At 42.4% G+C, this 17,186-nt stretch overlaps 1 protein-coding gene across 1 annotated transcript in view; it reads left to right on the top strand.

Annotated features, from left to right (window-relative positions):
* Positions 1 to 16,052, top strand: part of mkxa (mohawk homeobox a) — a 33,303-nt gene extending 17,251 nt beyond the window's left edge. Inside the window, exons 6-7 of the mRNA XM_071415149.1 lie at positions 11,579 to 11,612; positions 12,829 to 16,052. Coding sequence (XP_071271250.1) covers positions 11,579 to 11,612; positions 12,829 to 13,024 — 230 coding nt within the window. The 3' untranslated portion in view covers positions 13,025 to 16,052. The remainder of the gene's footprint in view (positions 1 to 11,578; positions 11,613 to 12,828) is intronic.
* Positions 16,053 to 17,186: the final 1,134 nt, after the last annotated feature.

Below are 17,186 nucleotides of genomic sequence, written 5' to 3'. Positions count from 1 at the left end.
TAACCCTGAGGCCCGTTCTGAGACTCACCTCGACCACTCGTTCAACGTCATCGGGGGATATCGTTACCATATTCATACGTCCCCAGCGACCCATACTCCTCTGTGGTTGTTCGGTCAGTGTTTTGAAGTATGCACGTACTGATCCACAGATATCAGACATGGCTCTGATAGAGCTCATGTACAAATCTAACCTCAATCTCTAACAGCAGGAAGAGCGGAGCTCGCTGTCGTGATGACCGTTTCCGTGCCAACCATCTGCGGCAGGCAGACGTATGAATCTCTGTCACGCTCATCCCTGCCGAGGTTCTGATCTTCCAAGGTTCTGATGATGATGGTTGACGTTTCTCTTTTAGTTCACATTGCCTGGCAGCACACACACACACACACACAAAAGGAGCACTTTAGTTAACAATGTGTTTACTTTCTGATTGAAAGGCGCTTCTCTCTAACCCTCTCATTTGGCTGGCGATGTGACTCTGATTAGCTAGTGTTTAAGCCACTGGTAAACACTCTCTGAGACACAGCCATGTTTAAACACACCAATCACTTAGTATTTCTTCATCTCCAAAGAAAAAGTGTGATTCCCATTTTGGGAATGTTTTTATCTTTTCCCCCCATCACTGAATGATGCATCGTGGTCTGAGAATGTCGTGGTCCGTGTCATCTGCTTCGTAGACGTCGTGGAAAAAGGACAGACCAAGCCGTTTTAAAACAGTTCTACAGGGAGCATATTTCTGATATTATAGTTGATGTATCTAGCTGGATCTGGGATTGTTAATGTCTATTATATCTAAACTCAGATAGCCTGGATGTTATTACTACTACTAGGTTATTAATAGGTACCTGTTATTGCATGCACCTACCTACAGCAAGATCTGTGGTTCTTACCAGAAAGAGGACAATAATGTAACATTTACAAACTAGCAGGAATTGTTTACAGTGACTTCTGACCTGAATCCAGGCCTATGCCCCAAATGGAACCCTATTCCCTATATAGTGCACTACTTTTGACCAAAGTCCTATGGGCTCTGGTCAAAAGTAGTTCATAACATAGAAAATAGGGTGCCATTTGCGACACATACCATTCCTCCCAGTACAATGGCTCCTCTGTGGCCATAAAGTTACGACTTACCAGAGGATTATTCAACTCAGCGACATGCTGCAGCCGTGATAGATTTTTGGGCTGAAATTCTGAAACATAGAGTGAATCCCACGCAGCAGCTTATTCCCTATATAGTGCACTACACACTAAAAACAAATGGTTAACCATAATGTAACCCTTTTTGGTGCTATATGGAACCTTTTTTTTAAGGTTCTATAAAAATCATCCTCATAAGGTTCTAAATTTACATTTACATTTAAGTCATTTAGCAGACGCTCTTATCCAGAGCGACTTACAAATTGGAAAGTTCATACATATTCATCCTGGTCCCCCCGTGGGGAATGAACCCACAACCCTGGCGTTGCATGCTCTACCAACTGAGCCACACGGGACCTAAATGAACCTGTATGCTATAAAGAACCATTAAAAAAGGTTGTATTTAGCACCAAACAATGGTTCCGCTATGTTTACCACCCTTTTTGGTGCTTTGTAGAACCAAACAGTTTTTTAAATTTTGATTTGAATAGCCATATTATATTGTAAAAATTCCATTGGTTTTATTATTGTGTTTATTAACAAGTTGAATCAGGTGTGCTAGCGCTGCAACAGCTATGGCTCCATGAGGCAAGAATTGAGAACTATTGACTTAGTCAACCGTTCTCAATTGACCAAAGGCCATACAGAAGTTTTTCACAAAACATCATCACTGGCCATAGTCCTATAATAGCAGATCCCAACAGATTAGATCAACTGGAATGACACACTCACTCACTGTTACACAAAAAGAGCTGTGAGAAAACCACGCCCCAAAATATTATATTGAGCCGCCGCCTCTACATTTGAATTATCACTAAAAGAGGAAAGAACCCTTTTCTGAACTGCAAAGAGCCATTAAAGGGCTTCGGGTCAGTGTGGTTCCACATAGAACCATCACCCTTCCCAAAGAACCCTAGTGTGTAATTTAGTGTGTACTTTTGATCAGGGCCCACAGGGCTCTGGTCAAAAGTAGTGCACTATGTAGGGAATAGGGTGCTATTTGGGATGGATCCCTTAAAAGGTGAAACGGTCTGGTCTGGTTTGAATGCTAATAATCTGTAATATCGCCTGCTAGTTTGGATTAATGTACTGTACCTCACTGGAGTATAAAAGTTTATGCAAAATATAAAACAATAGGATGCCATATTTTTTGAATACCTCTTTTGGCCTTACTCACTGGTTTTGTGAACTTCTTTAATAATTTACAATTTTTTAAAGATTTAATTGTATCTTTTATAAACAATACAAAACATCCACATACAAAGGACAACATTATAGAAACCTCTACTACATCAAACTTACCCAGACCCACAAGCAGTCACCCCCATCTCCAGCTCCTGCATCCCTTTCTGCCATATGGCCTGAAACTGCACCATTTTGTTTCTCTCCGTAGCCCACGCACTTTCAATATTTTCCATTGTGTTAATGAAACTTGATTTCCAAGTTTTTAGTGTATGTTTTTTCAAGATGAGTGATAAGAGAATCGTCCAACCCATCGGGTATCCCATTACACCCCCATATGCCATATCTTGAAATATGCAGACAGACGGATTAAAAGTACGTTTACATTGTAATACTTCTGACTGCCAACTTTCTAGCTCCGCCCACAACTTCCGGACTTCATAGCATTCCCAGAAAGCATGGATTATTGAGTCATTATTAGTTCTACACTTAAGACATGACTCTGCCGTTGAACTTCCTTTTTACAATGTTAAAGTTATGAACTTAAAGCCAAGGCATTGTAAACAAAGTAGGCAGTGATGTCTAATTTTCCATAATTTTTCTCTATGTCGGAGTGTAACTGTCTCAGTGTGGCCCTGGCAAGCCAGCCCAGTGCCAGTAAGGGCCCATGGATCCCCAGCCTCGGAGTGGATCGTTGCCCCAGAGAAAGGCAGGGAGAGAAGGAAGGAAGGAGGGAGGGCCAGAGGAGTGCCAAGACATCCCTAACTTCATTCACAGACTGCCCTTGACATTATAAAAAAAAGAACAGAGCATTTAAAACCACCAGGAAAAGAATAGGGAAAAGGCAAGCCCTCCACCGTGTTACTAGTGACAGTCTATACAGTATGTCTGTACAGTTTGTCTGTACAGTTTGTCTGCCTTACACTCTTTCCTCTCCGTAGTGTGTTTGTTGTTTAAGAAGAAAGGTTGGGTCCATATAGTTTTTTTAATGTATGGGTAGAGGAAGATGTATTTCTCCAGCTCGGCTGCAACAATCATGACTGGACAAAGTATTTGGTAAATTGTTATCTGTGCAAGAACTCCTATTGTCTGCACATTCACCTTATTGTACATTAACCGAGAGTTAGGTTGTCCCATAATGTTTCCTATCCAGTAAGTTGTGCTGAAAGATTGGTTGTGGTCTGAACGGTTTCTTCTCTCTTTGAGATGGGAACAGTCAGAGTTACTCATCTCTATGTATGCCTCCCAAATAGCACCCTTTTCCATATGTAGTGCACTACTTTTGACCAGGGTCCAAAGGGCTTTGGTTGAAAGTAGTGCACTATGTAGAGAATAGTGTGCCATTTGGGACAGAAGCTAATACTGTAACTCCTGAGTCATAGCTCACTGATTGGCCTTCTCCAGTCACCAGGGTCACATAATTGGGTGATCATTGGGCTGTCCAGCTCTCTATTGGTCAGTTGACCTCTGGCATCAGTGGGGTGTCTGTGATTGTGTCCGTCCCATCTGAGATGTGTTTCTCGCTTCTCTTTCGCCTGGCTGTCAGGACCCGAAGGGGGATTAGGCTGAGCTCATTGACTGTGTGTGCGTGAGTGTGTGTGTGTTTTTTTTGTCTACTAATCTAGCGCAGCCTTTGGTTTGTGCACCAGGGGCCAGTGTGGTGTGTTTATTGTTGTGTGTTGCTAACAACAGCAGCAGCTGGTTGTGATAAAACAAACCCATCCTCTCTAAGCAGGTGTACTCTATTCCCTCTCTCATTTGTCAGTTCGTTGTTGCTTGTTTTTGCTTGTTTTGTTTCACGTTTTTTCACTGTGTTCAACCTCCTCTATTACCCACCGTGATGTCAAGTGTTTTTGGACTTGTAGCACAACACCAGAAACCATCACTTCAGTGTAACAGAAAGGTTGCAGCAAAGTAGACTGCATGACTTTCAGGTTCCTTAGCAAAGCAGGAGAAAAAAGCCCCAAAAGAAAATACAAATAATTAAAGGTTCCACTATGATTTATTGACAATTTATAGTTTCTTTGGCACCATTTTTGTTTAAAAAAATCAGAGTTTTAGATGTTTTAGGCAAAGGAGGTTGGAAGTGTGCCTGCTCCGATTGGATGTACTCTACTCTATTGTACTCTGGCCGGGTCGGGGTCTCAGGGGGGATTCTGGGTAGACGACGCGTGCGACCACACCCTCCGCTCTGCTCCGAGGCTGCAGGAGGCCTCACACAAACATGTTTTTTATGGGACATTGGGGGAATTGAATAGCATCTGGACACTGGCTGCCCTGCTCTGAAACATACTGAACTGGAACCCACAGCCGCTTCACAGCCTCGCTGCTCAGAGAGAGCTCTGCAGACCAGACCTGGGTCCAAATACTACTTAAAATCATAAAAAATATGTACTGTATCTGCTTGATTGAGTGTGCCTGTTGCAATGGAAACAACAGAAAAGTCAGATTAAAGAAACTATAAGACAAAGATATCTTTTTTTTTTTTATCACTATGATACCCTAGTATTGTTTTTGTTGTCTTTTTGTTGTCTGCTGTATGGCTTGTTGTCATTGGCAACCTATCAATAGGCCTTCCCTGACTGTCTGACACGATAGCAAATATTGAGCTAATATTTCAATTTAATTGGGATGTAATTATAGAAAATGAACGAATGGAGCATATTTGAATCAGTCTCAATCCTGTCTCTAGCACTGGTATTAATCAGAGAGAATAGATGGAGATACATGGAATATGCTGGAGTCTACAGCACTAGCTAGCTACTTACATTAGCTTAAACAATTGACACCTGAGCAATAGAGCAAACCAAGTGCCTGCTCGCCCACTATCAAAATAGGGGAAGCAAGCTTATGTGCCTTCACTTTTTCTAACCAGGAAATGATCGAAATCCATTGGGACATTTTCACTAAGTAGTCATGTAGAGTAGACCACTGCAAATTCTTCTCATGTATTACACCAGTCTATCAAAGTAAGAGAACGAGGCCTAATATTTCCTCTAATATTGTCAGAAAAAGTCGATCTGGTCAGAAGTCAGAGAGCTGGAAAGGGAGAGGAAGGAGAAGAGGGAAAAAACACTGTTATAATTTCAAGGCTTTTAAATGACCTGTGACGCCGTGGAAGAAATGCTAGTTCTTGACATATAACAGATATAGTTTTTCCTTGTGAAATCAAAGGGAGAAACATAATTGCATTTGTTTTGGCTGGACTGCTTGAGAATGGTCAATCTGAAGCACCTTAAATCTAGCGTGTTACTGTAAGTCACTTCAGTCAGAGGAAAGACAGAGAGAGAAGTAAAGAGAGAGAGAGAGAAAGAACACCGTTGAGACTGATGAAGAGAGAAGGAATGAGTGAGAGGGAGGGAGGAGGAGAGACTCGAGATGAAGCGAGAGATAAGAACCAAAAGAGAGAAAGGAAAAGAAGGAGAGAGAGATTTGGCCTGACAAGTATTTGAGGATTTTTTTCTGGAATGTGCTAAAGAGTTGAAACCTGAAATCCAAGCTGTTTGTTCTATTTCTAATCTCTCTCTATTTCTAGATTTTCATCTCCCTCCCTCTCTATCTCCATCTAAAATCGAATTGTATTTCTGACATGCGCCGAATACAACAGGTGTAGACCTTACCGTGAAATGCTTACTTACAAGCCCTTAACCAACAATGCAGTTTTAAGAAAAATAAGAGCTAAGAAAAAGTTTTTAAAAGTTACACAATAAAATAACAATAACGAGGCTATATACAGGGGGTACCGGTGCTTAGTCAATGTGTGGGGGTACAGGTTAAACAAGGTAATTGAGGTAATATGTACATGTAGGTAGGGGTAGAGTGACTATGCAGAGATAATAAACAGCAAGTAGCAGCAGTGTAAAAACAAAAGAGGGGGGTTCAATGTAAATAGTCCGGTGGCCATTTGATTAATTGTTCAGTAGTTTTATGGCTTGGGGGTAGAAGCTGTTAAGGAGCCTTTTGGACCTAGACTTGACGCTCCGGTACAACTTGCCGTGCGGTAGCAGAGAGAACAGTCTATGACTTGGGTGGCTGGAGTCTTTGGCCATTTTTAGGTCCTTCCTCTGACACCGTCTGGTATAGAGGTCCTGGATGTCTGTAAGCTTTGGCCTCAGTGATGTACTGGGCCGTACTCACTACCCTAGTAGTAGCGGTCGGATGCAGAGCAGTTGCCATTCCAGGGGGTGATACAACCAGTTAGGATGCTCTCGATGGTTCAGGTGTATAACTTTTTGAGGATCTGAGGACCCATGCCAAATCTTTTCAGTCTCCTGGGGAAGTCGTGGGTGAACAGAGAGTACAGGAGGGCACAAAGCATGCACCCCTGAGGGGCCCCCGTGTTGAGGATCAGTGTGGCAGATGTGATGTTGCCTACCCTTACCACCTGGGTGCGGCCCGACAAGAAGTCCAGGATCCAGTTGCAGAGGGAGGTGTTTAGTCCCAGGGTCCTTAGCTTAGTGATGAGCTTTGAGAGTGCTATGGTGTTGAACGCTGAGCTGTAGTCAATGAACAGCATTCTCACATAGGTGTTCCTTTTGTCCAGTTGGGAAAGGGCAGTGTGGAGTGCAATAGAGCTGGCGTCATCTGTGGATCTGTTGGGGCGGTATGTGAATTGGAGTGGGTCTAGGGTTTCTAAGATGATGGTGTTGATGTGAGCCATTACCAGCCTTTCAAAGCACTTCATGACTACGAACGTGAGTGCTATGGGTCGGGAGTCAATTAGGCAGGTTACCTTAATGTTCTTGGACACAGGGACTATGGTGGTCTGCTTGAAACATGTAGGTAATACAGACTCCGTCAGGGACAGTTTGAAAATGTCAGTGAAGACACTTGCCAGTTGGTCAGCGCATGCTCTGAGTACATGTCCTGGTAATCCGTCTGGCCCTGCGGCCTTGTGAATGTTACTCACATTGGCTACGGAGAGCGTGATCACACAGTTGTTTGGAACAGCTGGTGTTCTCATGCATGCCTTAGTGTTGCTTGCCTCGAAGAGCGCATAGAAGTCATTTAGCTCGTCTGGTTGGCTCGTGTCACTGAGCAGCTCGCGGCTGGGCTTCCCTTTGTAGTCCGTAATAGTTTGCAAGCCCTGCCTCATCCGACGAGCATCAGAGCCGGTGTAGGAGGAGGATTCGATCTTAGTCCTGTATTGAAGCTTTGCTTGTTTGATGGTTTGTCAGAGGGCATAGCAGGATTTCTTATAAGCATCCGGGTTAGAGTCCCACTCCTTGAAAGCAGCAGCTCTACCCTTTAGCTCAGTGCGGATGTTGCCTGTAATCCATGGCTTCTGGTTGGGGTATGTACGTACTGTCACTGTGGGGACGACATCATCGATGTCGGTGATAAATCTGGTGACTGATGTGGAATACTCCTCAATGCCATTGGATGAATCCCGGAACATATTCCAGTCTGTGCTAGCAAAATAGTCCTGTAGCTTAGCATCGCGTCATCTGACCACTTCTGTATTGAGCGAGTCACTGGTACTTCCTGTTTTAGTTTTTGCTTGTGTGCAGGAATCAGGAGGATAGAATTATGGTCAGATTTGCCAAATGGAGGGCGAGGGAGAGCTTTGTAAGCGTCTCTGTGTGTGTTGAGAAAAGCTGGTCTAGAGTTTTTTCCTCTGGTTTGACATGTGACATGCTGGTAGAAATTAGGTCAAACGGATTTAAGTTGTCCTGCATTAAAGTCCCCGGCCACTAGGAGTGCCGCCTCTGGATGAGCATTTTCTTATTTGCATATGGCATCACTTTGTGGTGGTAAATAAACAGCTACGAAAAATATAGATGAAAACTCTTGTTAAATAGTGTGGTCTACAGCTTATCATGAGATACTCTACCTCAGGCGAGCAAAACCTTGGGACTTCTTTAATATTAGATTTTGCGCACCAGCTGTTATTGACAAATAGACACAGACCACCATCCCTTGTCTTACCGGAGGTAGCTGTTCTGTCTTGCCGATGCACGGAAAACCCAGCCAACTGTATATTATCCATGCCATCATTTAGCCACGATTCGGTAAAACTTATGTTATTACAGTTTTTAATCTCCCGTTGGTAGGATAGTCTCGAACGGAGATCATCCAGTTTATTCTCCAGTGATTGCACATTGGCTAATAGAACGGATGGTAGAGGCGGGTTACGCACTCGCCAACGAATTCTCACAAGGCACCCTGACCTGCGTCCCTTGTATCGGTGTCTCTTCTTCATGTGAATGACGGGGATTCGGGCCTGGTTCGGTATCAGCAGTAAATCCTTTGCGTCCGACCCGTTAAAGAAAGAATCTTCGTCCAGTATGAGGTGAGTAATCGCTGTTCTGATGTCCAGAAGTTATATTCGGTCATAAGAGACGGTGGCAGAAACATTGCGTACAAAATAAGTTACAAACAACGTCAAAAAACACACAAACTAGCACAATTGGTTAGGAGCCATCCCCTTCGACGCCGTTCTCAGGTAGTCCAGCCAAAACTGCATAGAAAAATAAGTATATATACTGTATATAAAATTGATTCCCCCCCAAAAATGTATGAATATCACTAGCAACAACATCATTTAAAAAAAATGACATACCTTCAGTAGAAAAGAGGAGAATATCTTATTTCTAATAATGTCAACTTTATTTCTCAACTCCTAACATTGAGTAAATTACAGTCACTGGAGCCAATTACACTCACTGTAGTATCTGACAGGCTTTGAAAAAGCACACGTGAATAGGCTACTCGTGTGGCAGGTGCCGCTGGCTGCTGGTAAATTTTATTGACTTGGACGTACATTTTTGCCAGCACATGGCTAAACAGTTGCTCTTAGTGAAAATGTGTTTAGAGTTACCTTTCTAGCTAATAGGCTGTTAGAGTTTACACTTCCTCTTCCAACTATAATGTGGGGAGGTCAAAATAATGAAAAACTATCTACCAAATCTATGCATTTAAAAAATATTGATTACTTCTCCTTGCCATTGTCATTCACTTGATGGTAAGAAAATATGTGAAAATGTAACTTTTTCCCCAAAGTATGATGGGGGTTCCTGGGTCGCCGGTTTGCCTGGGAGGGGGTTCCTTCGGCAAGAAAACTGTAGCATTTACTGTAGTGGTTTTGTGGACATTATGGAAGTATTTACTATAGTATTTCTGTTTTATTATCTTTGACATGAAGTGGGGTCTTTCTCCTTGAGGAAACCTACCTGACAAATACCGAAAGAGCACATGTTCCACAACTTATAGGAAGGTAGATAGGCCTGGGGTCTGAACTAGCACAATATAGTCTATACTTGGTGTGTAGGTTTCTCACTTATAGGTGGCACAAATTGGGATATGTGGGAGGGGAATGGGCAGGGTATATGCAAATGAAATACTGTAGTATTACTATTTACAGTTAAATAATGTTTTTTTGTGGACTGTAGTGTTTTTGTGGACATTACTGTAGTATTTACTACAGTTTTTTTGTGTGTGGGGGGGGGGGGGGGGATACTGTGGCCCTGCAGGACTCTGTATTCCTTGTCTAGACTCCGGATTAAGGTCTTTGGAAAACTGAATGGGTGAGGTGAAAGGCTGCAGCGCGCACCACCTGTCCTTTCTCCGGTGTCGGCCAATGAGGTTCTGAGACCCTTGCAGGAAGAAGCAAGGACATGGTTTTCCAGCTCTACAGCTGCGTAGGAGAATTGACTTTCTCTAAGTAACATAATAACTATGTCCCCACCCGACCCTCCTTCCCTCACCACCTATAAGAAGTGTGGGAACAAATTCCAGCGCAAATGTGCGACTGAATTTTCATTAGCGTAAAAAATGGTCAAAACACCCAGTCGGCGATGATTTGCAGTGGTGGCGGTACAAGTGGCTGCTCGTTAAAGGGACTCGTACATGTTATGAACATTTTCTTTACGGGAAATGTGGTGCGAGGCAAGCGTCTGTCTCTCCTCCCTGCCTCTGTGTCTATAGGGCGATCTGGGAGGGCAATCATCCTAAATGAAAGCAGCTGGAGAGAGAGAGAGAGAGAGAGGGAGGGAGAGAGAGCGAGAGAGAGAGAGAATTACATTGTAAATGTCTGTAATCTTTTGGACCTTTTGTGAGTGTAATATTTACTGTACATTTTTTTTATTGTTTATTTCACTTTTGTTTATTTTCTATTTCACTTGCTTTGTTTCCCATGCCAATAAAGCCCTTAAATTGAAATTGAGAGAGAGAGAGAGCCTTACCTCACCCCCAATCAGTCACCTGGTCTTGCCTAATGCTCAGCTCAATTATTTAATATATTTTTTAACCATTATTTAACAAGGCAAGTCAGTTAAGAACAAATTCTTATTTTACAATGACAGACACTCACAGGTTGCCTCTTAGTTTTGTCTCCTTGCACGCTCCCTCCTTAAAGCAGCTCATTGGCCCTGGTTTTATGTTTTTCAAAGGGTGTGCCTGGAGGTTTTATGAGCAGGAAATCCAGATCTCTTTTAATGGAGGGTGCCAAGCCAGTCATCATCATCACTGGGTAGAGTTCACTGCTAGGCAGAGGCTGCTGTAGCCCTGGGCCCAAACCTGCACCCCTCACATCACCACTCTACCCACTACCCCCTCTCGAAGCTCTCTGCAGCTTGGCAGGTAGTAAGAGTACAGGAGGCCTTTTGCGGCTGTGCCACTATTACCTCAACGCACACACACACACACCACCATAACTGCCCTTCTACCTAAGGGTCTGGCTGGTGAGAACACAGAACATTAGATGGACCTGGTTTTAAACAGACTGGCTGAACTGATAGCGTTCATTGTTTACTGACTTCGCTGTTTAATTCCTGACCAATGCTTTTTCTATGAGATATAAACAGCTCCTGTGTCTGAATGTGTCCCAACAGCATGGGAAGTTAACTCTCTTTCTTAGTTACTTTGCTTTTTCTCTATTCCCCCTTTCTGTCTCGTTTTATTCCTATTTTCTCATTTCTATCATATTTTCTCAGTCTAATTTGTTTCAAAATGAAAATGCAAGTATATGCAGTTTGGGATCAAAAATAGTTAAAGTGCAGTTGTGTTATTCATGTCAAAATGTGAGTGTTAACGGTGCCTTTTTAGTTAAGATTTGGCCATTATTACATGACTACTATTTGTTTTGCATCTGAATCAGAAGTGGAAACAGAGAAACACATGTTACTGCAGCACAGATTTGACCCCACACACAAACCCACATGCACTCCTCACCAGCCCTCAAACTAGGTCCTTAATTAATCCTCATTGACCCCAAGGTGTACGTCGTTAAATGAACCTCTTTTTCTGTTGCGCTTTCAGAAACCATGGACCATGGATCAAGTAAATGTGACAAGTGAGTGTATTTTACAGATTCCTTCTGTATGTTTTCATGCTCATTCGGACATCGATTTTTCTCTGTCTATGATTATTAACTATTTGTAGAGCTCCCTCTCCTCCTTCAACTCTGTGTTCATTCATCTCTCTTCTCTCTCTCTCTCTCTTTTCTCTGTGCTCGTTCATCTCTCTCTTCTCTCTCTCTTCTCTCTGTTCGTTCATCTCTCTCTTCTCTGTGTTCGTTCATCTCTCTCTTCTCTCGCTCTCTTCTCTGTGTTCGTTCATCTCTCTTCTCCCTCTCTTCTCTCTGTTCATTCATCTCTCTCTCTCTTCTCTCTTCTCTGTGTTCGTTCATCTCTCTCTCTTCTCTGTGTTCGTTCATCTCTCTCTTCTCTCTCTCTTCTCTCTGTTCGTTCATCTCTCTCTTCTCTGTGTTCGTTCATCTCTCTCTTCTCTCGCTCTCTTCTCTGTGTTCGTTCATCTCTCTCTCTCTTCTGTGTTCATTCATCTCTCTTCTCTCGCTCTCTTCTCTGTGTTCGTTCATCTCTCTTCTCCCTCTCTTCTCTCTGTTCATTCATCTCTCTCTCTTCTCTCTTCTCTGTGTTCGTTCATCTCTCTCTTCTCTATGTTCGTTCATCTCTCTCTTCTCTCTCTCTTCTCTCTGTTCGTTCATCTCTCTCTTCTCTGTGTTCGTTCATCTCTCTCTTCTCTTGCTCTCTTCTCTGTGTTCGTTCATCTCTCTTCTCTCGCTCTCTTCTCTCTGTTCGTTCATCTCTCTCTCTCTTCTGTGTTCGTTCATCTCTCTTCTCTCGCTCTCTTCTCTGTGTTCGTTCATCTCTCTTCTCTCTCTCACTTCTGTGTTTGTTCATCTCTCTCTCTTCTCTCTTCTCTGTGTTCGTTCATCTCTCTCTTCTCTATGTTCGTTCATCTCTCTCTTCTCTCTCTCTTCTCTCTGTTCGTTCATCTCTCTCTTCTCTGTGTTCGTTCATCTCTCTCTTCTCTCGCTCTCTTCTCTGTGTTCGTTCATCTCTCTTCTCTCGCTCTCTTCTCTCTGTTCGTTCATCTCTCTCTCTCTTCTGTGTTCGTTCATCTCTCTTCTCTCGCTCTCTTCTCTGTGTTCGTTCATCTCTCTTCTCTCTCTCACTTCTGTGTTTGTTCATCTCTCTCTCTCTTCTCTGTGTTCGTTCATCTCTCTCTAACTCTGCGTTCGTTGTCTCTCTGTGTGTTATGTTCAGTGGGGGTGTTCAGAAGGAGAAGGTACGGGGCAAAGATGAGACGTACTGGAAGGAGATCAATGCAGCCATGGCCTTGACTAACCTGGCGCAGGGAAAGGACAGCAGCGGATCAGGGACGACCAGCTGCATCATCCAGAAGTCCTCTCATATATCAGAAGTAAAGACTGTCAAAGTGCCTCTGGTGCAGAAGTACTAGCGCCTATCACGGAGTCGTCTGTCTCCAACTCATCTTCCCTTCTACTCTCTATGCAACATCAACCTTCCCTCTGAAAACTCACTCGGAAGAGACAGTCAAAAACAAGAAACAGGTACTCTCTGTTTTCCGTCTGTAAAAATGCAGCAGAACTGAAGACATCCTATTTCGTGTGTGGGTTGTGTTTTGACCTGCATCACATGCATTAGACAGGTGTTGCCATGATCATCGTTAACTGCATTGTTCAGTTCTGAACGAGACACTTTTGTTATGTTAACTTATTTGATGTATCTGAATTTCATTTTTTTTTTTTTTTATACTCCGAGATTTGTATTGTACTTTTGCCAAAGTGCCTTTTTGGGAAGCAAAGCAACACACCCGTTGTGGTTAATAATGTACAGAGTGCCTCTGGGAACATAAAGGACTATCTGAAGAGGCAAAATAATATGGTCTTATAAGCTTCTTCTGAAGGACTCCCTCCATGATATGTGCCTTACAACGTGAATGAATTTAGCTGACCTTAAATAACATCTGTACTGTTCTAATTTATCAAGACACACACAAACACACACACACAAAGCAGTGTGTGACTAAATTAAACTAAACTAAACAGACAATAACTGTGAATATATAGATAAAGTTCACTCCAGCCAAACACCTAGCACTTGAGGGTTAGAGTGGACAAGATACCAGCAGATCCATTGTGCTGTCGTTAGTCACAACCACCATCATGTCTTCCACAGCTCGGCCTTGGGGTTTCATTTCCGAGAGAGGATGGATCCTTATCGAGGCTTTTAAACTGGAAAGCGCAAGCAAATGTTGAACTAGCACCAGCATACAGGCATGCTCACGTGCACACACACGCAGGCTGACACACACGCAGGCAGACAAGCAGACAGGCGTGCAAACCCACACACACACTCGGTCGGGAGGTTTAGTCGGCCCAGTGCTGCATCCGTTTAAGGGCCATGAACTAAAGGGATGTTTTTCTTTCTGTTATCAGTGTAGTATTATATGAAGTACAGTGTTGCTCCCTTATATGTTTTCCTTTAGAACAAGGTACGTCAACAGTGTAAAAAAGACTAGGAGGTCAATTCAATCCAACCCGGATTGCAGTATTTACGCAGTAGTTATTTTTCCAATGGTCAAATGAATTCGCAGACTGGTCTTGGGTACTGTATAAAAACCTACAACTACTAGCAGGGTGACCCCCCCCCCCCCACACACACACACAGGTCTGCTTTTCAGAATTAGAAGTGTGCGGGCATGGGATGGATATTGTACATAAAGACACTGAGTAAACGTTGCTAAGGCAGGTTTGATTCAATCCCAGCCTAGCTCACCATGCCGTTTAATCCTACACTCACTCCTGCTTAGCTGTTCAGAATCACATTCAAATTGCTGTTTACAAGAAGCCAGAGAGAGAGAGAGAGAGAGAGAGAGAGCAAAAGACTTGCTCAAAAAATTACAAATAAATAGCCTTTTCAGTATTATCTCTTTGTCAGCCAGCAAAGCAATTGTTCAAGTATTTGTTATTGAGAGTTTGTTTATCGCAGTGGTTGTTCTGCTGTATCAAAGTTTTACTTAACCATAACCCGTTGTGTTCCTTTTTTGACCGACTGGAAAGAATCCTCCTTAAATACTTATAAAGTATGTTATTTACATTGTAGCAACCCAATGCCAAGTACACAACTGAGAGAAATCAAGTTGGACTGTTATAGTAACTAGTCGGCCATTTTCTGCCGACTCACTAATTGTATGTATATCTTCAAGGTACTGTTTGTGTCAAAATCTACACTTTTTTAAATTCTCTGTGCTGTTTGGGCCCATTGTTTGACAACCTCGACTGTGCTTGTGGTCAAGGGGTGATTGAGAAAAGCTGCACAAAGTTACTTTTAGCAATGACTCTTATTCTTGAATGTGCAAACCGTTAAAAGCTGCACTTTAGACTCTCTGTTCTCCAATAGAAAGAAACAGAAGAGAAGGCGTCATTGAGAAATTATGAGATTGATTTGAAGGGGGAAACAATGTGTTGAGGCTTCAGAGGTATAGAACAGCCATTGTTTTAGCTGTACACCCTGTAGGGACACAGAATCAGCCATTGTTTTAGCTGTACACCCTGTAGGGACACATAACAGCCATTGTTTTAGCTGTACACCCTGTAGGGACACAGAATCAGCCATTGTTTTAGCTGTACAACCCTGTAGGGACACAGAACAGCCATTGTTTTAGCTGTACACCCTGTAGGGGCACAGAATCAGCCATTGTTTTAGCTGTACAACCCTGTAGGGACACAGAATCAGCCATTGTTTTAGCTGTACACCCTGTAGGGGCACAGAACAGCCATTGTTTTAGCTGTACAACCCTGTAGGGACACAGAACAGCCATTGTTTTAGCTGTACACCCTGTAGGGGCACAGAATCAGCCATTGTTTTAGCTGTACACCCTGTAGGGGCACAGAACAGCCATTGTTTTAGCTGTACAACCCTGTAGGGACACAGAACAGCCATTGTTTTAGCTGTACACCCTGTAGGGGCACAGAATCAGCCATTGTTTTAGCTGTACACCCTGTAGGGACACAGAACAGCCATTGTTTTAGCTGTACACCCTGTAGGGGCACAGAATCAGCCATTGTTTTAGCTGTACACCCTGTAGGGGCACAGAATCAGCCAGCGAACTAAATGTACCCCAAGGCTTCGGTCCGGTACTGTACCTTTTATTTTCTGTGCAAAAACTCATGCTTCAAACAGATGCTGACAAACGGAAAGCAATTAACTTTTGTCATATTTTAGAAAATCTATAAATTATTAAGGATTGTAAAAAAATAAGTTGGTGAGAATAGTCTGTTTTTTTTATTGTTAAGTTATGAGTTAAAACATTTTGATAGAGACTGGATTGTTATCCAATGACCAAATGCATAATATCTCATTGTATTGTCTGATTTTGCTTTTATGTGAACATTTATTTTGTTAATCTATGGTTACTTCCACAAAACAATGAATAAACCTTTGAAGAAATTGTATGATATTGACATTTTGCTCAAATTGGGACTCTATAAAACATACAGTATATATTCATGGGAATTGTATAAACTTTTATGAATAATTTTTGAACCATTGAGTTATTTTTCTATCAACTTTTACACATGAGAAGAAAATTCATTTTGCTTTTACTCTGATCAAAAATATGAAACTCTTGCATCACTATACCAAAACTTTACATTAAAATATATATTTTTTAAACGGCACTTGAAAATAAATCTGAATTCACCACAGTTTGTTTTTGCAACATTAACTCCTCACTGTTATCTGCTAAAAACACATTTAAACCTGCACTTTTGGCATTCTGGGTTAAAGAGGTCAAATCAAATCATCAAATCAAATCAAATTTTATTAGTCACATACACATGGTTAGCAGATGTTAATGCGAGTGTAGCGAAATGCTTGTGCTTCTAGTTCCGACAATGCAGTAATAACCAACAAGTAATCTAACCTAACAATTCCACAACTACTACCTTATACACACACACAAGTGTAAAGGGATGAAGAATATGTACATAAAGATATATGAATGAGTGGTGGTACAGAACGGCATGGCAAGATGCAGTAGATGGTATAGAGTACGGTATATACATATGAGATGAGTACTGTAGGGTATGTAAACATAAAGTGGCATAGTTTAAAGTGGCTAGTGGTACATGTATTACATAAAGATGGCAAGATGCAGTAGATGATATAGAGTACAGTATATACATATGAGATGGGTAATGTAGGGTATGTAAACATTATATTAAGTGGCATTGTTTAAAGTGGCTAGTGGTACATTTTTACATAATTTCCATCAATTCCCATTTTTAAAGTGGCTGGAGTTGAGTCAGTATGTTGGCAGCGGCCGCTAAATGTTAGTGGTGGCTGTTTAACAGTCTGATGGCCTTGAGATAGAAGCTGTTTTTCAGTCTCTCGGTCCCTGCTTTGATGCACCTGTACTGACCTCGCCTTCTGGATGATAGCGGGGTGAACAGGCAGTGGCTTGGGTGGTTGTTGTCCTTGATGATCTTTATGGCCTTCCTGTGACATCGGGTGGTGTAGGTGTCCTGGAGGGCAGGTAGTTTGCCCCCGGTGATGCGTTCTGCAGACCTCACTACCCTCTGGAGAGCCTTACGGTT

This window comes from Salvelinus alpinus, chromosome 8 (assembly GCF_045679555.1).
Source record: "Salvelinus alpinus chromosome 8, SLU_Salpinus.1, whole genome shotgun sequence".
Classification (NCBI taxonomy): Eukaryota; Metazoa; Chordata; class Actinopteri; order Salmoniformes; family Salmonidae; genus Salvelinus; species Salvelinus alpinus.
The sequence above is the reverse complement of the archived record's forward strand: the minus strand, read 5'-3'. Positions and strand labels throughout refer to the sequence as shown.